The following is a 24,472-nucleotide window of genomic DNA, read 5'->3' as shown; positions in this document are numbered from 1 at the left end:
GAGTGCAATGAGGTGGCAACAGGCAGCCTGCGTTCAAAGAGGGGGAGCTGAGTGGTCTACCCAGGTCCCTTTCCTTCGTCTCTCCAGTCCCATTTAATTACCCTTTCCAGACCGCACCCGAGCCACAATGAAGGGGCCAGTGTTGACCTACTGCTGGGTACAGACACCATTCCATGGCCCAGACCAGAGACATGTCAGCACTCTTCCCCGACTTTTCCCTTCTTCCCATATTTATGCAGTCTCCAAGTTTTGCCCATTTGCTCCCCCAAATCTTTTGTGAATCCATTCCTTCTCTTCGTGCTGTCACTCACTTCCTCAATCCAGGCCACCATTATTCCTTCGTGTGTGCTGAAAGGGCCCTTTTCTAACGGTGCTCCTCTCCACATGGAGCTAGTAATTGTTCTCACAGGCAAATCTGATCATGTTACTCTGTTAAAAATTCCCTGTTGCCTTCATCTCGAGACAAATGCCCATGCTGTTTTAGGTACTTCCTCCCAGGCTTGCCCCTGCTTACTTCTCCAGCATCTGTACAAACCCTTCCTCACTTAGTATCCTTTGCTGCAGCCATTCTGATTACTCATGGAAGTCTGTTCATGCAGGGACTCCTGAATTCGGGAGAGCTACCTGCTGATAATTTCTCTTGGCAAATAATTGGGTAACCAGACGAGAACTACGCCTTTGATTTTAACACACAGGAACACGGAAGGTCTGAGTGAGAGACCAGAGGGGAATTCTGGGTAGGCATCCTCCCAAGCCAATAACTCCATGAAGGAACATCCTTTGTTAAGTTCCCCAGAGACCTCAACATACAGTAAAAATGCTGGAAGGAAGGGAGAACATGAACACTGTTGACATTATAGAAGTTCACTTCATAACATGCGTAAGGAAATAACGTGCCCCAGGGAACACAGAGGATGGAAACCGGACCCTAGCTGTTCCGACAGACTACCTGGGATACTCACGCATCATCTGCAATGCCTAGCACTGTATCTGGCACACAGTAGGCATGAAGTAACTATCTGTTGAATGTGTGAATTAGTGACAATGGTCTTTTTTCCTTTTGTATACCACTGTCTTTCCTAACATCCTAGCCTTTTGTGTCTAATTCCATGATTATGGGACGATCATGTGTACCACCTTGGCTCTTCATATATTTGCAGAGGGGAGGGTCATTTGCTCCATGCCCCAAGAGAGAACACTGGAAGATTACTTCTAGTTGCTTATTCCAGGCTTTCCATGCCCCCTCCTCTCTACACTTAGCTTTCCTCATCACAGTGGCTTATACGGGATTGGGGTAAAAGGAGTGTCCCTGTACCTCATATGGAACCTTTGTGTGAATTAGATAAAAGTTCTCCCTCCAGGCAGACTAATGCAGAAGGCATCCCATCTGGGAGAATGAACTATGAAAAGAAGCAGAGTGGACAGGATCCCAGCCCTGTTGTATGTCCCTTCATGCGAATGTGTGATCAACCAGCTCCATGGCATGCAATGGTCCTGGATAAAGATCACTCATCATGAATGGTCTCTCTCTTCTGTACTGGCCTGGTCTCAACAGCATCTCTGCTGCTTATCTACTAGGAAAGCTAAGTGGGCCCAGGCCTAGACCTCTCATCCAGAGCCAGCGAGGGAGGCAGGCTACCTCTGGCTCCTCTCTGGTCATGCCTGCAATGTGAATCAAGCCATGATCCTTTGTGGACTGCGTACGTGTCTGCTTAGCAGACTCACATCTCCTATAGGTGGGTCCTGAAGACCAGATCTAGGTAAACTGTGATGGAATGGGGAAGAAATTTGACTTTGTGTATGAGATTAATTGACTAGGAACCCCAGTGCTGTGTATAATATTGATCAAGTAACATTGATAAAGGAGGATAAGATATCCTCCTTGATTTGTAAGAACCCATAAGGCAGAAGGGGTACAATATCACCAGATTTCATTTTCTTCATCCCCATTTCTTCATTCATGAGAACTTCCCCAAAGTATTGGATTCAAGCAAAAAAAATATCATCGCCCCTTCTCTAAATGTCTAGTGCCTCTAGAGCTCAAAAATCACAGAGGAGAAAAGAGAAGATAGTTACTTTTCGCCAGAAACTGAGAATGAGATCATGTAAATGAGCACTAAATTTAACTCCTGAGCTTGCTAGTAGCTCCAGCAAAAGGGACATAGGATGGGTGACATCGCTTTTCTTTTTCTGATAAATAGAACATACCTCGCCTTCATGGAAGAAAATGTTACTCTAGGGAAGAAGGTACTCAGCAATAAAAGGCAATAAGTAAGCACAGCCCTCCCATAGCCACCTCTAACATCTCCTCAAACACCAGGGTCATGGAGTTGAAATGTGACCCAGTGAAAGACATTTCTCTCTAAAGTTACTATGGTTCGGGGCCCTCTTGCTTGATTTCTCATCTGATATGCAGGTGGAGACTCTGGAAGGGCAGGTAATCGTTAATTCCATCTGAGCTTTCTCTCCAATACTAGGGACCTCAGCCCTGCCTTGGCAAAAGTCAAATGGCTGTCGGCCCAAGATAAGAACTTTCTAAGGAGTGCCTGCCATGTGGACCACTCAGGAGGCTACAGAGACCCTTTGGGGAGCCATCTTGGCAGGGAAGTGACAGCAGCACCCCGGGAATGCCAGGGATGTGCTGGGGGATGTGCAGCTTTGTAACCAGGGAGAAAGCCAGGATGTGACAGATGAGCAGATACCCCATCTGAGGGCTGGATGGTTCCATCCATAAGAGGAAGTGGGAAGAAAGCATAAATGGAAGCAGTGTGTTTATAGAAGATGTGCATGCCTATTTTGAATGTTTGGGTAAGACAGTGAAATGTGTGGGGAACCCCCATGGGAGAGTTGTGCTGGTAAGCACATTTTATTTATTTTGCTATTGTGTAATGAGGAGAACTGCAAGAGAAAACACTTATAATTAATATTTAGAGACATGTGATCTATATGGTGGCCAAAGAAATGCGAACTACGATTGATGACGCCAACATCCTAGATAATGGTTATAAAATACGTAAATCTTGGGATTTTTGAGCTTGAAAGAGATGTGTGGGGGAATGGAAAGATGACAAGCGATGAAGACACCAAGGTTCAGATCTTGACATTCTCCCAACTGGCTGCACAATGGTGTGTTTTGTGACCTTTCTGAGCCTCAATTTTTTTTTCATTTATGAAATAGGGATAATGATGCCTCAAGGCACTTTTGTGAAGATTAAATATCATTTGCAAAGTGTCTTACTTTTTCAGGAAGCTAGACTGAGTCTACAAGAGCTAAACCCTTATAGTGACAACTCTGTGAGCGTAGGTGGCAATTAATGTTGATTTTCTTTCCCTTTCTCTTAATAAATGTGCATTCTCTTTCTCTTAAATGCATGAAGGGTTTAATTCCATTTATTAATTGGAATGTGGCAATAAAGCATCTCCTTCAACATGGTATGGGTACCCCCAGGGTATTAACGAGGGGCACTGAAGACTAGTGCATATATGGCATGGGGAAGATAGGGCAAAAGGCATGTTGACGATCAGCATCAGGATCATAATATTAAAGATAAGAACATCAAAAGTGTGGAGAAGCAGTATGCCCCTGATCAGTGCCCAGGGATAGGATGATGGGGGACACACTTGCAAGGACTCCTTAGAGGAGCCTTAGTCCTTATCAACCTACACACTTCCATTCACTCTGTAAATAGGAAGGACAGATGAATTTCACCCTGGACTTCACCTCAAATCTTGCTGCCACTTAGTAGCTGTGAGAGCTTGGGCATATTTCTAGCCCTTTCCCAGGATCCTAGCTGAATGGAGATTTTCTGAGCTCCAACTCCAGATTTATTGACTCTTTGGTATGGGCCCAGCAATTTGCATTTCAGCAAGTCCTAATGCGCAATAAACCGTGGAAATAATTGTCCTTAACCTTGGCATTGTGAATTATGGGTTGGTAGGTCCTAAAATATTGAAATTATTTAAAAAATGTAGTAGTAATTTAGTTAGCTAATTTTTTTTCCTTCTTAGTTGTTAAAGGAATTAGTTATATTTGTTAGTGAGAAAAAAAAAGCTTAGAAATAAATTCTCAAGGGGTCTCTAAAGATTACAAAAGACAAGAAAACAGGATCCCCAGTCCTGAGATTTTCTAGGGTCATCAGAGCTTGGTGGGGTATCCAAGGCTCAGGGGAATTGGTTGAAAGCTTTTCAGAACACAAAGGCACAGCAAAATGCTGTTTGTTCAGTCAATAATACAGGTAGAGCTCATGGACAGACAGCAAGGAAATGAGAAGGATCAGAGAAAAATTGATAGGAAACCTCTGGAGAGAGAACAGAGATTGAAGAACAGGTCTGAAATGATCAGCAGCCTGGAAGACAAAGGAAAAAAAATCTCCCTTAGGTTTCAGTAACTACCAGGAATCGAGGCTGCCACTTGGCATTGCCTAAAATTCACCCAGATTTGGGAAAGGCAGATCAATGTGTTAACACAGTGTGGTGAGTGGAAATCTAAAGATATTCCCCCAAGATTTGGGTCCCCCAGTTACTCAATCAACCACCAATCGAGGCACTGCTGTAAAGGGACTTTGCAGAGGGAGCTAGTTCCTAGCCAGGTGACCTTAAAATACAGAGATTATCCTGGATTATCCAGTAGAAACCCAATGTTAACACATGAGCCCTTAGGAGCCGAAGAGGAAGGCAGAAGAGTTGATCAAGTGATCCAGTAAAAGGCAGGAGGAATGAGGCAGAAATGGAAACCAGAGAGATTCAAAGCATGAGATGGACATGATCTGCCACTGGGGGCTTTGAAGATGGAAGAAGGGGGCAATGAGTCATGAAATGCATACAGGTGGCCTCCAGAAGCTGAGGACCCCTGGCTGACAGTCAGCGGGGAATTGTAACCTCAGTCCTACAACTGCAAGGAGCTCAACTTGGCCAACAATTTGGATGAATTTGGTAGATTATTCCCAAAGTCTCCAGATAAGAGCCCTTGGTCCTGGTCTTATGAAAACTGGAGCAGAGAAACCAGCTGAGCCAGCCAGGGCTGACCTACAGAACTGTGAGATGATAAATTTAAGCCTCTAAGTTTGTGATAATTTATTAAAGCAGCAACAGTCAATAATCTCACAATGACCAGACTGACATTCTCCCTCGCAACCTTTTTCTATTGGCGAACCGTACACAATATGCTAGTCGTTTGCTATTCCCCAGATGGAACAGGCACTTCACATCTTTGTTCCCCTTCTGATGCTCTAAATCTAAGTCATTTTAATGTACTCAGTGCTCCAGTATGCCAAAGCTGTTCTGGTCAACTATCCCGGCCCCTAGTTGGTGTCATCCAACCTGTCTTGATTTACACAAACTTGAATCCCATCTTTGGTCCCCTGGCCTTAGAGCTTTCCCATTATTTATCTGTTGGGACCTCCCAGCAGATTTCTACCTGATTCATCCCTCAGTCTTTTACCATGCCATACTACCTTGGGAAGGACACCTGTCTATAATTATATTGCCACTGCCTGCCTCCCTTGGGTTTTACTTGTTTGGTATATTTAGGGAAGATAGAAAGCACTAAGAAAACAGTATCTGAATCTGACATAATTTTAAAAAGTCACTAAAATGAGGGGAAAATATGAAAACACAAAAACCTAGTTTTTTTTTACTTAAATTTTTTTTCCCCCAAAGGATGTCAATGACCTCAGTTTGAGCTGACTAGGTTCTAATGTTTTTTCCGCTGCTCTGGGCAAATAACTTTGACTCTCTGAGCCTTAGTTTCTTCACCCTTTTAAATGGGGCAACAACATCGCCAGGCAGCGTTCCTCTAAGAGTTGGTAATGATGTATGTAAAGCATCTATCATGGGGCCTGATACAATGCACTTCCAGAAAACAAAACAAAACAAAAAAAACGATCCCTATTATGAAACAAAATACCAGCTGCTAAATTAGTTGCTTCAATAAGAAAACACATTATGGGAAATTCAGCTAAATGATACTTAGGATATCAAGCTTTGTTATAGGACTCAATTTGTCATAGGCAAAAATATGTAAAAAATGGTGAGATGAAACAGCATTACATTGTAACGAAATCATCAACAAACTCATGTCAAAGAGTCCATGTCTTTGCAAGCCTGATAAATAGATCAGTCCAAAGCTGCTTGAATTAGCTCATGAGCTTCCAGCTATGTCATCCATCTCCCCATCAGAGGAAGCCACTGGGCTACAACCTCTGGCTTCTACCGAGCTCTTGCAAATACTCATCCGAGTTGCTGACTCCATCCACATCTGACTCTGTTTAGTATTGCCCATCTCTAGCTGGGGTTCAGTCCTCTGGGAACGGGCTAAGATCTTGCCATGCTTCTTTCCTGACTCCCTCCTAGTTTTTCATATGCACACTTGCTCTGTGCTTGCTTTGAAGAGCCCTTGGAGCAGCACTCAACCTCTCCAGCAGTTTGAGCAGCATATGGCCTTATGTTAGAAATCACAGCTCTTCTAAGAGCCAGAAAATAACTTTCTGTTCTGGGTAGGGCTGTACTTGCAAAATGAAGCAGAAAAAAACACGTTTCAACCACTGGTGAATAGAGTGTTTTCATGGCCTGATACGCCTGAGGTGCCTTGCACCTGCGATTAAATTTGATTAATTTACTTCTTGGATATTTCAGGAAAATAAACACACACACACTCCAAGACAAAGAAGTAGTATTAATTTGAGAATGGAAACCAGTCATATACACAAGGAGGCAAGGACTCTTTCAAAATTCCTACCGCACTAGCTGTTTTGTATATCAAATGTGGGTTTCCTGCTGTGTTGAGGGACTTGAGGGCCAAGGACTTATATACAGAGAAAGACTAATCTCTGTACCTGTGTGAGATGTGGTCTATGATGTATCAGGTGATTGCTGAGCTACACCAGCTGGCTGTTCGCGGCGGATGACCTCCATGGCTGGTGAGTCCAGCTGGTCCTCGGGCTAAGGTGGATGGCTCATCACTGGCCGCTCAACATTCCAAGGCCACACTTAGAAGCCTGCTAGTCATCTTCTAAAGTGCAAATAAGGGCCACTAAGCAGAAGCTACAGATTCAAAAGTATTTGCTGTTGCTGTCTGTCCACGATGTGACAGTCTCCCCATTTGATTCTGACAATGACCCTGCAAGGAATCCACGTGTTGGTCCTGTACCCTAATGTATCAAGCGGAAAGGAGAAATATTTGCATAGGTGGCTACTTGGTCCAGGCACACTAGTAAGTTGCCCACCCCCGAACTTCCACCTCTTTCTCGCCCAGTGTCACGGGTCAGTACTGCATCACCAAAGGAAAAATGAAGCAGCGAGGCACATGACAGGGAGCCAACTGTTACCAGAACAGAAGAAAATGATGCTGTCATGCGTAATGGCAAGAGTCCTGGGTCATGCCCTGTTCCTACTTCCGAGGGTAGGCACCTGAAGCAGAAGGGTTTAGAGCCAGGTCAAACCAGGAGTGGTGATTGCTCCTGGAATCTGAGTCAGTGAGGGTGTGAAGGAAATGAGAACCATGACTGAGGAGAGAGAGGTCAGAGCTTAAATCCAAGGCCCAGGGTAGGGACAAACATGGGAGAAGGAGTGAGAAGGCTGGTTTTCGCAGCAGGGAACCGAGGACTAGGCTGAGAAGTGTGGTTCGGTATTAAATCATGCACAGGATGGTTGGTAGGACTCCTTTCTTAGAGTCTGCAGCACATCAAGCGAGGTCCAGAGGTGTGAGTTAAGGCAGCCTTATGGGGATGTGCATGCTGGAAGTCAGGATTCATGTTTTTATTTAAGCTCCCCATTTCTTGTCATGGTGACCTTGGGTAGGTCACTGTTTATTCCTCCCTTGACAAGTAAAGACTGAAATAATCGCTTAGCCATAGGGCAATTGTTCGATGCCCGTCTTTGACCTAAACACTGTTGAAAATTTAAAAGCAAACATGCCATAGGAAGCCTCTACCCTCAAAATGTTTTTCTAATAAATGTAAAACACAGGCTATGTCATATGGCAGCTCTGATCTTATTTTCTTCCGTAAAAATTATTTTTCATTGCCTTCAATGCATGTTTTAATTCTGCTCCTGTGTTTTTAATTGTCTTTATCATTTCCTTTTTCTTCTCATTCCACTGCTTTTCCATCTGAGCTCATTTTTTCCCACTAAGTTTCTGCCCTATTTCAGAGATGTGCCCTTAAGAAAAATCCTACTGAATATGCCAAAGAGGTTTTAATATTTCCTTTTGCTTTGAATAGTATATAATTCTTTGAGGCCTTTCCCTAAGTGTTCAAATGGTACTCTTTTTGCTTTGCATGCAACATGTTTTTCCTAATAGACTCACTTTCTTTTTTTTTTTTTTAAGATTTTATTTATTTATTTAATTGACAGAGAGAGAGAGAGAGACAGCGAGAGGGAACAAGCAGGAGGAGTGGGAGAGGGAGAAGCAGGCTTCCCGCGGAGCAGGGAGCCCGATGTGGGACTCGATCCCAGGACCCTGAGATCATGACCTGAGCCGAAGGCAGACGCGTAACGACTGAGCCACCCAGGCGCCCCTAGACTTACTTTCTTATTTTTTTATTCATTTTAACTAGAGAGCTATACATATTCAGTGTTTCACGGCAGACCGTACACATGATTTACTCTCAGCCCCATCACTGCAACGTGGGTTTGCCTCTTCAGATCTATAGCTAGTTGCCAGTTCCGAGTCCAGCAGTTTTTGTTTTGAGTAGCTTTGGCGGCCTTACCACGGCCCAGTTTTCTAACCCTAGAACGGACAGCAGACATGCAAACCTACACCACTCCTCCAAACTCTTATCTATGTCCCAATAACAAAGTGTTACTCAGGATCCTTAGAATGCAGGGCATCACCCATCATTCCAAATTGGACTTCGTGCCCAGTTGGCTTCCTGTTTGGCAGTTTTCTGATGGATTGAACTAAAAGGGACGATAAGGTCTGGGTTGTGGGAGAGTTCTGGAAAGTTAAACTCACTGGCTGCTTCCAGAAAACCAAAACACCCTAAAACCATTGGCAGCAGAGAAGAGGGAGGACTGCCCTGTTCTGAGGCTTAAAGGGAACTTGTACCATTCAGCTAAGGAGCAGAAGATGGAGAGGTCCGAGCTCCTGCAAGCCTGGAGGTTCACTTTGTTCATATGTCATAGATTTAACCAACAAGTTCCAGTTAGTCTTTTAGATTCTGGAAAATCTTCCCAGATTCTGAGACTGTCAATTCTAGTGTCGCTAGTTGAATGACATGTGATGTGAATTTTCAAAGTCAGCATGAGTTTATGCTTTTTTTTTTTGCATCTTCACATTATTTTCAAATGAAGTAGAGGATGGCTGCATTAATATTGATATTAAATACTTATATGGATAGTAAGAGTAGCAACTAATCCATCTCATATTAGCAAATTGTTCATATGTATGTTTTTAAAGCAATACATGATTTCTTTCTTATCTCCATGCTGACTATCAATTAAGTACATATTAACTACGTAGTATATAATTAGAGAAATGTTTCAGGAACCAAAAGAAGAAATCATGTATGTTTCTTTCCCTACTAGGAATATCCTGACAATTCTACTTGCTATGTATACATTTTATCCCTCTCCTCCCTTGAATCATGCTCCAGGAACATCGGCTTTGTTGTACCTTACTGTGTCTACATAGCCATACTTTGTTCTGGGGTCTAGGTACCAAATAAGTATTTACTGAATGGGTGCTGGAGACAGTAGTCATTACAGGTTGTGACAAAGGAGAACAGGACAATAGAGATTTCAGGGTGATTAGTATGATGTTATCTAAAACTAATTGAGGGAGGGGAGCCTGAGTGGCTCAGTCACTAAGCGTCTGCCTTCGGCTCAGGTCATGATCCCAAGGTCCTGGGATTGAGCCCCACATTGGGCTCCCTGCTCCGCGGGAAGCCTGCTTCTCCCTCTCCCATTCCCCCTCCTTGTGTTCCCTCTCTTGCTGTGTTTCTCTGTCAAATAAATAAATAAAATCTTTAAAAAAAAAAAAAAAAGTAAAACTGAGGGAGAGAAATATTGGGAGAAATTTTTAGCCCAGAATTTCCTTCCTTATCGAGGTCACCTTCTCCTTCCAGTGTGGTGATGTAAGCTCACAGAGTGGCAGCTATTCCAATGTAAACCCCATCCAAGCAGTTACAAAAGGAAGTCAATGCTCAGAAATACCTAGCAATATATGAGGTTTGCTTATAAAACAGTACAACTTTTTGGGGGGGCACCTGGGTGGCTTAGTTGGTTAGGTGTCTGCCTTTGGCTCAGGTAATGATTCCACGGTCCTGGGATCAAGACCCGCATCAGACTCCTTGCTCGGTGGAGAACCTGCTTCTCCCTCTGCCTCTCCATCTGCCTGCCGCTACCCCCTGCTTGTGCTCTCTCTTTAAATAAATAAACAAATAAATAAATAATCTTAAAAAAATAAAAATATAAAACAATAAAATTTTTTTAAAAAAGTAAACATACTAGGATTTCCTGATACAACTGGGAGACGTCCTCATACAAGTAGTCTTCTTTGGTGAGTAGGTACTTAGCTGTACTCATTATAATGAGGCAGGCATTCTTCAAAACCCTCCACTGACTCCTTGGGGATTACATTCTGGATTTGGGTTACCTTTATAAGAATATCCTTATGATGGTAACTCTTAAGTCTTCAGATGTCAGGCTTGGTTTTAAGAAACAGACAAAAACCACTGGAAGCCATGGGTCCTGCCATGCTGGGAATGACAGAAGTTGGCAAGAGAGGGCCTCAGGGAAGGACTCCAGGTCCAAGTCCATGGACTCCAGACCCACGATCATTTCACTACTAGCCATGCTTTGTTTTGGGTCATTTTATGAACTGGCCATGCTTCTTAACATCTTTAACGCTTTAAAGGTCCATTATATTTGGTTTCAGATATTTGTTTCCAATTAAGACACTCACTTTTGTATCCATACAAAATGTGCTCTTCCCCAACCTCTGTTTGTACCCAGAGAGTCAGTTATCTGCAAGTACAGCGTTCTGGCCGCAGCCTGTGGCCACATGGCCCTCTCCCGACATTCCTCTTCTGCTTCTACAGGCCAAGTAAGGAGGCCAAGCTCATTATCTGTTGTGTGGGCACACTTCATGGACTCCAGACAGACATAACCTATGCTATGTCCAATTTTCTTTTCTTTCCCCGTGATTCCTTTTTATTAGCAGAAGTTGATTATGTCAACTAGGTAATGAAAATAAAGATCAGGTCTTCCTGTTGGCATCATAAAAACACTGAAAACAATCTCAATAAAATGAATCACAAAACCATAGAATTTTGAGTCTTGAAGCTCTTTAAGCTAGCAGCCTGCACCACCGTCACGCCGTGTAAACCCTGCGTTGCTCACGGCCTCCACTCTGAACTCCCTGCCTCTGTTCACTGCACACTCTGCTTCTCAACTTTTTGACATCTTCCTGGATTCTGAATTCCTGGCTTATTTTCTTATTTGCGGTCCCTTCTGGCCTCTGAAGCTTAGTTCTATTTCTCCAGCTTGAACATGCTTCCTCAAACCTCAAATACGATTCTCAATGGCTATCCTACTTTTGGCCACCTAATCTCGCCTGGCCACCAGGGTGCCCTATCTTAGCTTAGGGGGGCTATAAACGCTGCCCTAAGTTCATCCTGGCCCCTCCAGGAGGGCCCAGAATCTTCTGCACCACCCGTGACCCCAAAGGTCACCAGCAGCTCCATCTATCCAAGTTATGAATTTTATTTTACTTTTAGCCAAGTTGAATCTGAAATCCTAATAATGTTAACATGCACTCTGAGCAGCTCTGACTCAGAGCCTGAACAGACATGTGGTTGTGGCAATCAAGACCATGGGTGGTAATATTTACCACTTATTTACCGGGTGGCCTGTGGGGGGCGGGGGGGGGGGGGGAAAACATGACTCTGCAGAGTGATGTAAATAAAAAAATCACACAGGCAGGGGCTCACGACTTCCAGCCGCTCCACAGGACAAAGAGGCAGCAGTAGCTAAATATAAGAAATAGTGCTTTTAACGCTTTCAAGGTTGGCTCAGAAACAATGAGAACTTTCAGCAGCTCATCCTGGGGAGCTGCAAGAGCCTTTGAAACAGTGGTGCATCTGCAAAAAGCCTGTGCACCCTTGGCCTGTCCTGTTTATTTTTCCTCTTTTCCTTTCTCCTCACTTTGCTTCTTCCAAACTTTGTAGCCCTTTGGCCTGCCTTCACCTTAGTGCAAGGACTGGCTGTTACTTACCATGCCCTTCAGTGTCAGATCTGCTAAGGGAGACCGGTTGCCATGGAAATCTGGCCAAACATGTAAATCAACAGTGAGAAAACCCACAGGCCGAGCCTTCTTAATCAGATCCAGGTGACTGTTCAAATATGCATATACACTCTGGCATCTGGAAGAGAAGTTGATTTTGTTTTTAAAAGGGGGGGCAGGATTGGGAAGCAAACTGTTCTGCAGAAAGAAACGATTTGTACTTCCATATCAGATCCAGAAAGAAAGCAGGGTCCCAAACCTTCAGCAGAGAAACTACCCAAGCCCACAGGAACCAGCATACTGCTCTCTCTGATCATACTGGGCCATCACCAAGAACAGGTAGCATGTCCTGGTGCAAAGTGGAAAGGCTTGGAATCAGAGCACCAGGTCCGGGAGGGGCTTTACCCCCAGTAGGTGTGTAATCATGAGAAAGTTATTCAAACGTTCTGAACCACTTTCTTAGCATCTGTAAAAACAGATATTATAATTCCTGTCCAACTTACCTCATAGGGTTATTGTGAAGATCAAAGGAGACTCTGTATGTGAAGATAGTGTATTTTGCAAACTGTACAATACTGTACATATGTGAAGGATTTTTTAAAATCAGTATTCCTAACTGTAACAATAATGATGAGGTGACAAATATAAAGGCAAGTTCCGGGACTCAGGATGGGAGTTGGCTAAAGAAAGTGACAGGACAGAGAAGTGCAATTAAATCAGGAATTAGGAGACTTGATTTCCAACCCAAATGCACCAAATGGCATGGCGTTTATTCTTTCTCTTTTCTAAGGCTCAGGTTCCTTGGGTGCAGAATGAGGGAGTCACACCACCTCTCAGTCTTCACATGTTTGTGTGAGAGGGAGACAGAGATGAGCGGACTGGGAGCCAAGGTACTCCTGGGCTCACATCTGGGTTCCACCCATCCTAGCTGGGTGACACGGGCCAGTGAGTCACCCTCTCTGAACTTCAGTTATCCCATACATAAAATGGGCATCATAATACCTATCTTAGTGAGCTAAATCTTACTGCATGGCACCAAGATTGAAGTGGGTCACCCTTCCCCTCTTTAAACGTGCTTCCTTCTCCAAGTCTCGAACCAATGATTTTAGAGGAAAGTGGGTTTATCAGAGGGTGGCATCCAAGCCGCTTCTCACTGGTGACCGTGGAAAGATAGCTTTAAAGGTTAAAAGCATGGCTTGAATAATGGCTGGAGAAAAAGTATAGGAAATCAATGTCCAAGGGAGGTTAGTATCTGAGATACCCAACATGATATTATTTGCATTTTAAAAATGCTTTAGGAGTGCAGCTCGGAGACTTCTAGTTCGTTTTGTGACACTGAATGTTCCCATGGAGCCCAAGAAGTTCCCGAAAGTCTCCTAAATTAAGCTTAAAGGAAGAAACAAACAAGTAGAATGGTGGTTTTCAAATTCTTTTCTTAAATAAAAATTTCACGTGGAACTCCGAGACGGAAAAGATAGCAAAACAAATCAGGTCTCTGTAAGCTCAGGAGTGAGTGCAAGCGTGTGTGTGAGCATGCCTGCGTGTGTGTGCAAGGTATGCTGGGTGGAGGCAATCTCTTTGCTTCTCGCTGTGACACCTCATTTCCATCTATAAACATCTTCTGCCTTGGATCCTCCTAGGAGGATAACGACACTGTTGGAAAAAGGCTTACCCGCCACAGCATCATCAGCTCCACCACCTGCCTAACAGCACACAGGCCTTCAACCCCAGGCTCAGGAGCCCAGTACTGGTAACACCCCTTTCCAGAAGGACGCTCAAAGAAGTGAAGACAGGAGAGCAAGGCCGAATTTAAATAAACCTTCCTCTGTGTGATTCTGATGCCATGTGCTTTCTGTAACCCAGGTCAGAGATAACTCATTGAAGCCCACATTCAAACTCTGTTTTCGCATGATTCCAGGACAGTGTGAGGAAAGGGTCCCGGAGGCCTCCATGGAAGGCAGGGCCAGAGCCTTGCACCTGGGAGAATCTGATCACATTCTGCTTGTCTATTGCCCAGCTCCCTCTGCTCATGGTCCAACAGGAACCACAGTGACAACAAAAGCCACGAGAACGTCCTCCTGAGCCAGGAATCAAGAGTCTGCACCGATTCTAGCAATATCCCACTTCAGAATACCATCACTGCACTTAAAGGGATTTTTTTTTTTTTTTTTAAAGCACATGTCTATAAATCATTTCATTTCCCTCTCAAGGAATCTCAGGGCAGGGCATTTGGTTTCAGACATCTGGGTCAATAAGAATCTATAGGCCTAATTACTATTGATTCGTCATTGTCTCATTTACCGTGGGTCTTTGCAAACACTGAGATTCGTTTAGCCTCTTACATATATGGTCACTCATGCACTAATGAGATCCCTGGGGGACGGGGCATATGCTTACCCCTTTGACTCCTAACCTCCTCACAGCTGTATGTTTATTCTTTGAATGCAGCCATTCTCCTGCATGTTTTTTCAATTATACCTTACCATGCGCACTATCTGAGTATATCATTCAAAATGAAATGCACTTGGAAAACATTATAATAACAAATGCACATCATTATTCACATAATTTTAACCTTACATGATGCCTTTTTTGGTTCTTTGTTTCATTTTGTATTTTTTACCAATTCCTTCTCAAATGGCAGTCTGCCCTCTTCCAGCTCGGGGATCACATGTTAGCTGTTTCAAGTGGGTGGTTCTCCCTCCCTCTCACAAACTCTGGGCTCATATATCTTCTCTCAGAGGGAGGAATTCCTGCTGCCCTGGTCCCTGCTGCATATGATGAAAAAAATACAGTTTCAACAACCACACAGTGACTTCACCATGTTGCAGCTGGGTGGTCAGGTACACTAAACGTCCCCAAGTCTAGTTTACTTTTCTGTACTTGGGGCTAATTTTCTCACCTTATAGGCTGCTATGAAGATTAAATATCGAGCCTGAGCACGATAAAATGATAGGTAATCAATAAAGAGCTCTCCCTCCCTTCCCATCGTAGGAAATTCATTTCTAACTTTAAAAAATCCAAGAGTCAGGGATGATTTTTTTCAGATTTTATTGCTCACAATCTTAAACGAAGACAGAACCCCTAGAATCTCTACTCTCTCCTGCCTCTCTATAAGTCATTTACTTCTTGGGATTCTTGGGCTGTCCAGAAATGTAGTGACCATATTTTGAAACCAAAAATCAGAACACATAGTCTAACCAGAAGACAGCTGTGCCCTTTCCAGGAGTTGAGAAAGTCTGTCTCTAGTTCCTTCACTTCTTGACCCTCCACAATATGGAGTCTACTGAAACTGGTCCCAGAGTGAGGAACAATACCCTTTGCCGCCAACTCCAATGGACCATCTTCTGCCTTTATTTTCCTTGAATTCTCTCTCACATTCTGCACCACTTGACCACTTCTTACTCATTTGTTCTCTTTCCCTTGATTCCAGACACTATACTCTTTTAGTTTTCCTGCCTCCTCCCCAGCTGGCTGTCTTCCGTTACTTGTCCCTTAAATATATATTTTTAAAGATTTTATTTGAGAGAGCAAGGGAGCGAGAGAAAGAGAACACAAGTGAGGTGAGGGGCAGAGGGAGAAGCAGACTCCCCACTGAGCAGGGAGCCTGATGTGGGACTCGATCCCGGAAATCCGGGATCATGACCTGAACCGAAGATAGACGCTTAACCAACTGAGCCACCCAGGAGCCTCTGTCCCTTAAATATTTTAAGTCTCCCAGAGATCTGTCCTTGTCCCTCTTGTCACTCTTTCTATACCCTTGTGTGATCCCATCTTCCTCTCGTGGCTTCAGGTACCATCTAGGGCTGAGGACTTTCAAATATACACTCTTATCTCCTGCCTATTTCTCTTATGAGTTCCAGGTCAGATAGCCAACAACCCATCAAATGCTTCCTCTTGGATGTCCACTCTTGAAATGGCGAATTTATCTCCTAAAGTCAGCATAGTCCTCAGTTTTCTTGAGGGGACCCCAATGCGCTGAGCACTTTCTTATCCTTGCATGCCAAATAGAAGCCAAAAAAAGGCATTAGAATTTCTATCTTATTTCTGTTTAGTAAACATTTCTCATCCAAGAGCCATCAAGAATCCAGTGGTTATCCTGGCACACCCTAGGGGAGGAAAGGTGTTAATATTATCACCCTCGTTCTATGACTGTCCTAGCTCAGGAAAGCCTAAATAAATACTTGCTGATAGACTGATAGCCCCAGTTGTCAGACTGAGGGACCGAGACTGAAGAAACCATAAAGGCCAAGGAAGCAATCTGAGAATGCCAGAGCAGAATGGAAAGTGAGAATCATCTTTGGAAGTGGAGTCTGAGTTCCCTATAATCCTCATTTCTTCATCTAGAATTAAATGAGATAATATGCACACAACTATCAGCAAGTACAGTGCCAGGAACACTGCAAGTTCTCTCTAAATGTTCTTGTCTTTTCTTTTTCCTTCCCTTGCCACAAGGGAACATATACAGCCTTTAATGGGGAGTTTTAATTTTAAATATACTGGGATTTGGCATATGGGGGCCAGTGCATTTGAAGAAATTGATCCTCAGTGGGATTAAGGGAATCACAAAGGCAAAACAAAACAAAACAAAAAAAGGCCTGAGGAATAAATCAGATCAAGAAACACTGATTGTCCTTACAGAAATGAGAAAAATCCAGAGCAAGTGGGATAAAAGAAAGGTTGGGAGAGAAAATGTGAATTAGGAAAAGTTCATTCTGATAATCCTAAATTAGGACCTGAAGCCAGCAGCATTACAATGAGAAATGATCACTGCTTGCAGTGACTTCTGCAAAAGTAACTCGGAACAGGCTGGGCTTCTCTGGTTATAGTCCTCTCCTTCCAGTAGACTGTGAACTCGCTGAGATCAGGGGCCCTGTCTTCTACTCTGTCTCCCCCCCCCATTAATGGTCTAGTTTACTCTCCACAGAGCAGCCAAAGTAATCCTTCTAAGGTAAATCTGATGGTGCCTTTCCCTTGCTCAGAAACTAAAACCCTGAATAAATTCTGGTGGCTTTATTGTTATCTACACTGACCTCCATGGTTTGACCTTGGCTAACTTTCAAGTCCTCACCTGTTCGCAGCTCGCCCCCACTCTAGTCTGGCCGCAGGGGCCTTTAGAGCATCCTGCAGCCTGCCAAGCTGGCTGCTGCCTCAAGGCCTGGGGACTTGCTGTTTCTTAGGCTTTCCGGTGTGGCATGGGGCTCTCCAAAAACAGAACACTCCTGTCTCAGAGCTTAGCATCGCACATCCTATTTCAAACTGCAGAAACAAGTACTGATGAACAGATTTAGTATTTTATACTCTTCATTTGGATATAACCCATATAATCATGGCTTGCTCCCACTCTTTGTATTCACAGTCCTGCTTAAATGTCACCTTAACAAGGATGGCTTCCTCACCTGAAAGAATTCCCATCCATCACCCCAACACCCCTCATCCGTCTCTTTACTCATCTCTGTTTTTCTTTAGAAAGCTTACCAATTCCTGGTGGGCAAATGTGTGCTCTTTCTTTCTCTACACACACACACACACACACATTTGTATGTATATATACATGTGTGTATGAAATTTACATGAAAGCAGGGATCTTTTTTTTTTTACTTTGTTTACGATCATAAATGCTCATAAGATTCATCACCTTGGTGATGAATCCTCTGCTATCAACCTTGAACACTTGTGATTTATGCCAACACCTTCCCACCAAACCCTGCTGTTGCTAGAACATCATCCTGAGACACTGGGAATTAAGGTTCCAATAAGGTTCCCAATACAGTTCCCAATAAGAGAATTAAGACAATAATAGGAAGTTTAGAGGAAAAGGGCCAAAGTTATGATCAATGTCAGGCAATCTCTATCTAAGTAGTGAAATCTCTGGATATTTGGCCTCACATAGAGAGAGACTCTGCTTGCCAGTGACATGCATGAGCACATCTAGTTATTGCTTACTTAATTTATAAGCTCACAAAACATTATTATTCAGGGATGGGTCTGAAAAGATTCCTACAGTTTTAAATAGGATTTGCCGATGCTAAGCTCTGAGGCAGGGTGACTTGCATTCTTTTTTCAGAGAGCCTCAAGCCACACCGAAAGAGGCATGCAGTTCTGATTCCAAGGGATTTGTTGTCCTTTCCAATCAGCCAAATTCACTTTAATAACAGGTATGCCTATTTCTTCCTAAGACCTAATGCATAATGGGGACTATAGTCTTGGAATATTCTATTCATACATCTGATAAGACAGAGATGCACTTTCTTTTACAAGACAATAGAAAGAAAGTGAAAGGAAAGAGAATCCACATTTATTGAATACCTACTAAATATATGAGCCGGATGTAAAATTTGAGATACAGAAAGAAATGAAGCCAAGATGGGACCATCTTGGAAGAGTGGCAAAGAGAGAAGTGAAGAGGGCCAGGACCCTAGCTGTAATACACTTTAATGTGATAGTCAAGAAAAAGATCTTGAGGGATATCTGGGTGGCTCAGTTGGTTAAGAGTCCGACTCTTGATCTCAGCTCAGCTCAGGTCTTGATCTCAGGATCATGAGTTCGAGCCCCACGTTGGGCTCCACACCCAGTGTGGAGAGAGAGGGAGAGAGAGAGGAAGGAAGGAAGGAAGGAAGGAAGGAAGGAAGGAAGGAAGGGAAAGAAAAAAAGAAAGAAAGAAAGAAAGAAAGAAAGAAAGAAAGAAAAAGAAAGGAAGGAAGGAAGAAAGAAAAGAAAGAAGAAAAGAAAAAAAGAAAAGAAAAGAAGGAAGAAAGAAAGAAAAAAGAAAGAAAGAAAAGAAAAAGGAAAGAAAGAGACAGAAAGAAAGAAATCTTGAGCTTGAAAAGGAGACTCAGAAGGACAAGCCAGAGATAGAGGAGGAAAACCGGGAGGAGGCAACATTCCAGCAAGAAAGCCAAGGAAAGAGAGTGTTACAAAGGAGAGGAAGGTGTGCTCATTGCTGCCACATCCTGCTGAGAGCCCAAGGATGGGGACTAGAAAGACTCATCAACAGAGGCTGCTGAGGAGCTTATCATTAACTGTTTCAGGGACCAGTGAGGACAGAATTCATATTCAAGTGGGCAAGGGATGAGTGCAAAATGAGGAAGTAGTGACCAAGAATGTAGGCCATCCTTTGGAGAAACTCAGCTCTAAAGGGGAGAAATACAGGGAGATAGTTTGAAGGCGGTATGAAGTCAACTAGTATGTGGAAAGAGTTGGGATTTAAATCCAGTTCTGACTCCGCATCTGAGTCCTAATAATCGCTGCTTCTGGACCACCCCTGCTGTTGTTTCTCTGAGTCTACACTGGTAATCCATTAATCTCTCTTTCCTCTTCTCAATAAAAACTACTCACATGAGGCTCATCTATAGAAGAAAGTTCTGGAAATTTTGAGTATTTCAACACAAAATCTAACTATCCCTGGGGTTTGTGTTGGGCTCTAAGATCTCCAGAGACCGGCACTTCCACAATCTACTTTCCTCCACAGAATACCTGTAAAATGAGTTAAGCAGGGTGGGTCTTATTGTGGTCTTATGGGTGAGGGAACTGAGTCACTAAGACATTTATGGCAGAACTGGCACAGGAATCCAAGACCTCTAATTCACAGTCCAGGGTTCTTGCTACTTTACCACACTTTGCACAAGAAGGTCTCACCCCTAGAACCACCACCACCAAAATGTTCTCCTCTTTAATAAAACCATTAGTAATAGTGGCAGAAAGAGCAGTGGTGCCTGTTGTAATTGTCACAGTAGAGTTTACAAAGTCTTGCCAAATATATTACCTCATTAAAATCAATACAAATTCTCAGAGGTACCCGGGGCTGGCTCTCTCAGAGCTACTACTCCATGTTCTGATGAGGACACAAGTTCATACAATGATGCATGTTGGAGCTGAGATTTGAAACCAGATCTCTGAACTCTGAATCCAGTGTTTGTGTTTATGGTTTATAAATGCTGGATCCCTTCAAGAATCTGATGAAAGTTATGGCCTCTCTTCACAGAAAATTATGCGTCAGTATACAATCAACAAAACTCTGCACACAATTAAGGGGTTCATGGATGATCTAGATGTAGGAACCCCTGCTCTACGTAGGTTATGTGGTCTCTAAGCCAAATAAAGTGTTAGTTGTTGAAATTCCATGTGTGATCCCTCTCAGCGGTAATGGTGTTTTAACTAGAGATTCCTGGAAGGGAAAGCTTACGAAGCTTTTCTCAAACTCCTGGTCAGGATCATGTCCTCTCTACACCCCAGTAATAAACAGCTTATATTCTAGTACAGTATGCATCTCATTCTGCTCTGTGCAGGTGCTTCCTCTATTAGGATGGAAATGTCTAACATAAGTAAGTACAGCAACCATAACAATAACTTTTATCATGACTACGCTCATTAAACACTTGTAACAGCTTGACACTTGTCACCATGTGCCACCCACTATTCAAATTCATTTAATTTTCTCAACAACTTTATGCGGTGTTTACTATTATTATTTCCCTTTACGGTGAGGGACTAAGGCACAAAGAGGTTAAGTAAATTGCCTAGGGTCACCTAGTTACTAAGGGGTGAAGCTGAGACACCAGCAGTTTGGCCCCAGAGTCTAGGATATTAACCTCCACCTTAGACTATCTCTCATTTTCCGTGTACTGGCTATGTGGGGTTTCTCTGTTAATATTATAAAATACCTTACTTTTCTAAAAAGCCCAGCAATGAAGCATAATTATCATAAAGAGTCTGAAAAATAATGGATTTCATTTTGAAATAATTTTAGATTTACAGAAGTTACAAAGAGTATACAGACTTCCCTTATACTCATCATCTAAATACAATATTATAAATAGCTTATTTGAATGTTGACAGTTTTCCTTGACTTATTTGAATGTTGACAGTTTTCCCTGACTCATGTCCTTCTTTTAGTCCAGGATCTAAACCATGATCACACATTGTTTTTGTCTCCTCCAATCTGGGACAGTTCTTTAGTAATTCCTGAAGTTTCATCATCTTTTGAAGCATACTGGCTAATAATTTTGTAGAATGCACCTTGGTTGGGGGTTGGCTAATGTGTTCTCATGTTTACACTGAGGTGATCCATTTTTGGCAAGAGCCTTATAGAAATGATGTCGTGTCCTTCTTGGTACCTCATGAAAAGAGGTGAGAGAGATCTCATTGCTGGTACTGTTGACTTTGATCATGTGGGGGAGGTGTTGCCTGCCAGATCTCTCCACTGGGACGTTACTATTTTTCCTTTGATAATAATGGGTATCTTACAGCAAGATACTCTGAGACTATGCACATATCCCGCTTTGCATCATACTTTCACTAATTTCAGCATCCACTGGTGATTCTCCTTTGCAACAAGTATTACTGTGGTGTTTGCCTAATGATAATATTCTAGTTCCATTATTTGCTCCACATTTATTAATTTCAAGTATATGGTCCTTGCAGTAGATAGGAAGATCTGCCCTTTCTTCCCATTTATTTCTTCATTAATTTACTTCTATCAGAATGGCCTTGGGGAGTCACTTTATTCCATCATTACTTATTCTGTTGATCTAAGTTTTTTTTATCCCCAAAGGCCACAGAAAGATTCTTAAAGCTGGCTCCCATGCACTTTGGCAATTCCTCTTCGAGTAGTTTCTTACTTTCACCTTTTCACAAAATGTTCATGTATGTTCCCTGCCCAAGCCCTGGAATCAGCCATGTTCCCAAGAAGTCCTAATTCCTTTTCAGTAGAGGAGAGTATTTAAAAACCAGGATCTGATGCTAGGTGTGCACACTGCTACGAGGGGTAACTGTTTCCAGACCATCTCAGCAGAGAGCACAGGGAATGTATGTATGTGTACTCACACACAGATATACACACTGTATTTGTTTCTCTCTGTGGCTACAGCTCTATCTGTATACAGCTATCCCTACACACATACATACAAAATCACAAGTTGATTCTAATACCTCCTACTTCCACCCACTACCATAGGGTTCATTGTAACCTTCCCCTTTCCCTATTTAAGAGACACCTGGCTCTCATTATCTACAACATATTTATTTATTTGGTTAGCTGTAGTATACACATAAAGGATTTCCAGAAGAGCTAATGCAGACATTTATGAAAAACAAATTTAGGAATTAGAGTATAATACTTAAATTTTTTAAGATTTTATTTATTTATTTGAGAGAGAGAGGTAGAGAGAAAGGGAGAGGGAGAGGGGGGAGAAGGGGAGAGAGAGAGAAAGAGCGAAAGAGAGAGAGAGAGAGAGAGCACAAGGAAGGGGAGGGGCAGAAGGAGGGGGAGGGGCAGAGGGAGAAGGAGAAGCAGACTCCCCGCTGAGCATGGAGCCCGAAGCAGGGCTCGATCCCAGGACCCCGAGATCATGCCCTGAAGGGAGATGCTTAACTGACTGAGCCACCCAGGGGCCCCAGAGTATAATACTCATATACAGTTATTTTATCTTCAGCCAGACATTATACTATCAAAATATTCTTTCCCAAAGTTACTAGGTTAGTTTTTTCTTTCCCAAATCTTTCTTACTGTGGTTATGTTATTCATTATTAATACAATAGGTTTAGATTTTGCTAATTGTATTTCATTTTGCCCACTCCCACCATACATACATCCTGGTATCTGTCTATCTATCTATCTATCTATCTACCTACTTACCTACCTACCTATCTACTTATCTACCTACCTACCTACCTACCTACTTATTATCTAACATACTTACCAACCTACCTACTTACTATCTAACCTACTTACCAACCTACCTTCTATATATTTTCAAGGGGCACGTGAAACATCACCACGGTTCTAAGAATAACAGTTATATAAAAAGATCTACTCAGAAAAGTACTATCTCCACCTCTTACCCTGTTCTCACTCCCCTTTTTTTTCCATCCCATTCCTACCCACCACCTCTAGGTAACGAGTCTCACCAGTTTCTGGTTTGACCTTCCTCTATTTCTTTTGCACAAATGAGTAAATACACATATAGTTTCTTATTGTCACCTTCTTTCTCCATGAAAGGGAGCATACTGTAAACACGCCTTTACGTTCTTAACACTATATCCTAGAAATCACTTCATATCACTTATTATCCTCTGTTGTACAGATGAAGAGATGGGTGTAAAGAGGTTGGATAACTTGCTCAAGGTCACACCCCTTGTAAAGAGCAAAGCTGGATTTGAGCCCAAGAAGTGTTGACTCCAAAATCCACATTCCTTCCACTACATCGGAGTCCCTCATCCATGGTTCCTGGCATATTCTTTGGGACCTCTAGTTTCTTTGAGTTCTCTGTTTGAAAATTAATACATGTATGTCCTGGATCATCTGGATGACTGTCTTATAACCCAACACTGCCGGGCATTCTCATTGCCCAAAGGAACTGAAAATCACCTAGCTGCCTAAGGTGAATGCCCTCATGGAGGAACGCAGGTGAGGTTGTAGGGGGGCGGGGGGCAGCAGGTACCTGGCTGTGGCCTTGGCTTGTAGTTCAGGGAAGGCAGCATGGCCCTGCACCATGTGGTCTATCTGAAAAACAAGAGAGATGGGTCAGTCTTACAGTTTCTCTGATTTATGTTTAAGCCAGAAAAAGATATATTAAAATGTCGGTTTCTTTCAACTCTGTCCACAGAGGATCTAGGAATGTTAAGGTGCTAACTCCACTAGAGTGTCTGAGCTCTTTGAGAAATTTAGCTTTGCTTCACCTAGTGCTGGCCTCTTGACCCACAAAACACAGCAGTCTAAAGAAAAAGGTGCAGGAAATGAAACTCTCAAGGCTAAACTGGTAGCAACAGGTCCAAAACGGAGGCATGAGGACAGGAGTGAGAAGGAGTAACTCCAGGTATGTGGTGAAGGGCCTGGGTGTTAAAGCACCAAGCTCTGGATCACACCATGTCAGCCTCCTGATCCAGGCTGTTACCCCAGGGCAATGTCAGACCTTGAATTACTCACCCTGTCTTACTAATGGAGAAGCAGAGTGAAAGAGACGAGGAGGAGGGATTACCAGTTCAAAAACCACCACCAACAAAAAGTTGCCCTAGAGCTGTTCAGAGGACCTCTCCTGATTGACAAGTTATCACAGGAGAAACTGGGGAATCACTCTCCTAGGACAGAAATGTCTAAGCTCTGTGGATAACTATCTTCTTCTCATTTGAAATCCCGTGCCTAGGATTTTATTTCTAAATCTACTTGGTAGCTCTAAACAAAATAATACGTAATAGTATCAGGAAGGGAAATGTTTCCCCATGATGCTCCCCTGCTTGCTAAAATACACC

General features: G+C 43.0%; 1 protein-coding gene across 4 annotated transcripts in view; it reads right to left on the bottom strand.

The window, feature by feature from the left end:
* The window catches only part of FGGY (FGGY carbohydrate kinase domain containing), a 388,228-nt gene that overhangs the window by 90,704 nt on the left and 273,052 nt on the right, over positions 1–24,472 (bottom strand). For all 4 annotated transcript variants that reach the window (XM_021683954.2, XM_021683958.1, XM_044914038.1 and 1 more), the window contains 2 exons: positions 23,665–23,726; positions 12,215–12,362 (listed from right to left, as the gene is read on the bottom strand). In XM_021683954.2, coding sequence (XP_021539629.1) covers positions 12,215–12,362; positions 23,665–23,726 — 210 coding nt within the window. The remainder of the gene's footprint in view (positions 1–12,214; positions 12,363–23,664; positions 23,727–24,472) is intronic.

Source organism: Neomonachus schauinslandi, chromosome 4 (genome assembly GCF_002201575.2).
Source record: "Neomonachus schauinslandi chromosome 4, ASM220157v2, whole genome shotgun sequence".
Lineage (NCBI taxonomy): Eukaryota > Metazoa > Chordata > Mammalia > Carnivora > Phocidae > Neomonachus > Neomonachus schauinslandi.
The sequence above is the reverse complement of the archived record's forward strand: the minus strand, read 5'-3'. Positions and strand labels throughout refer to the sequence as shown.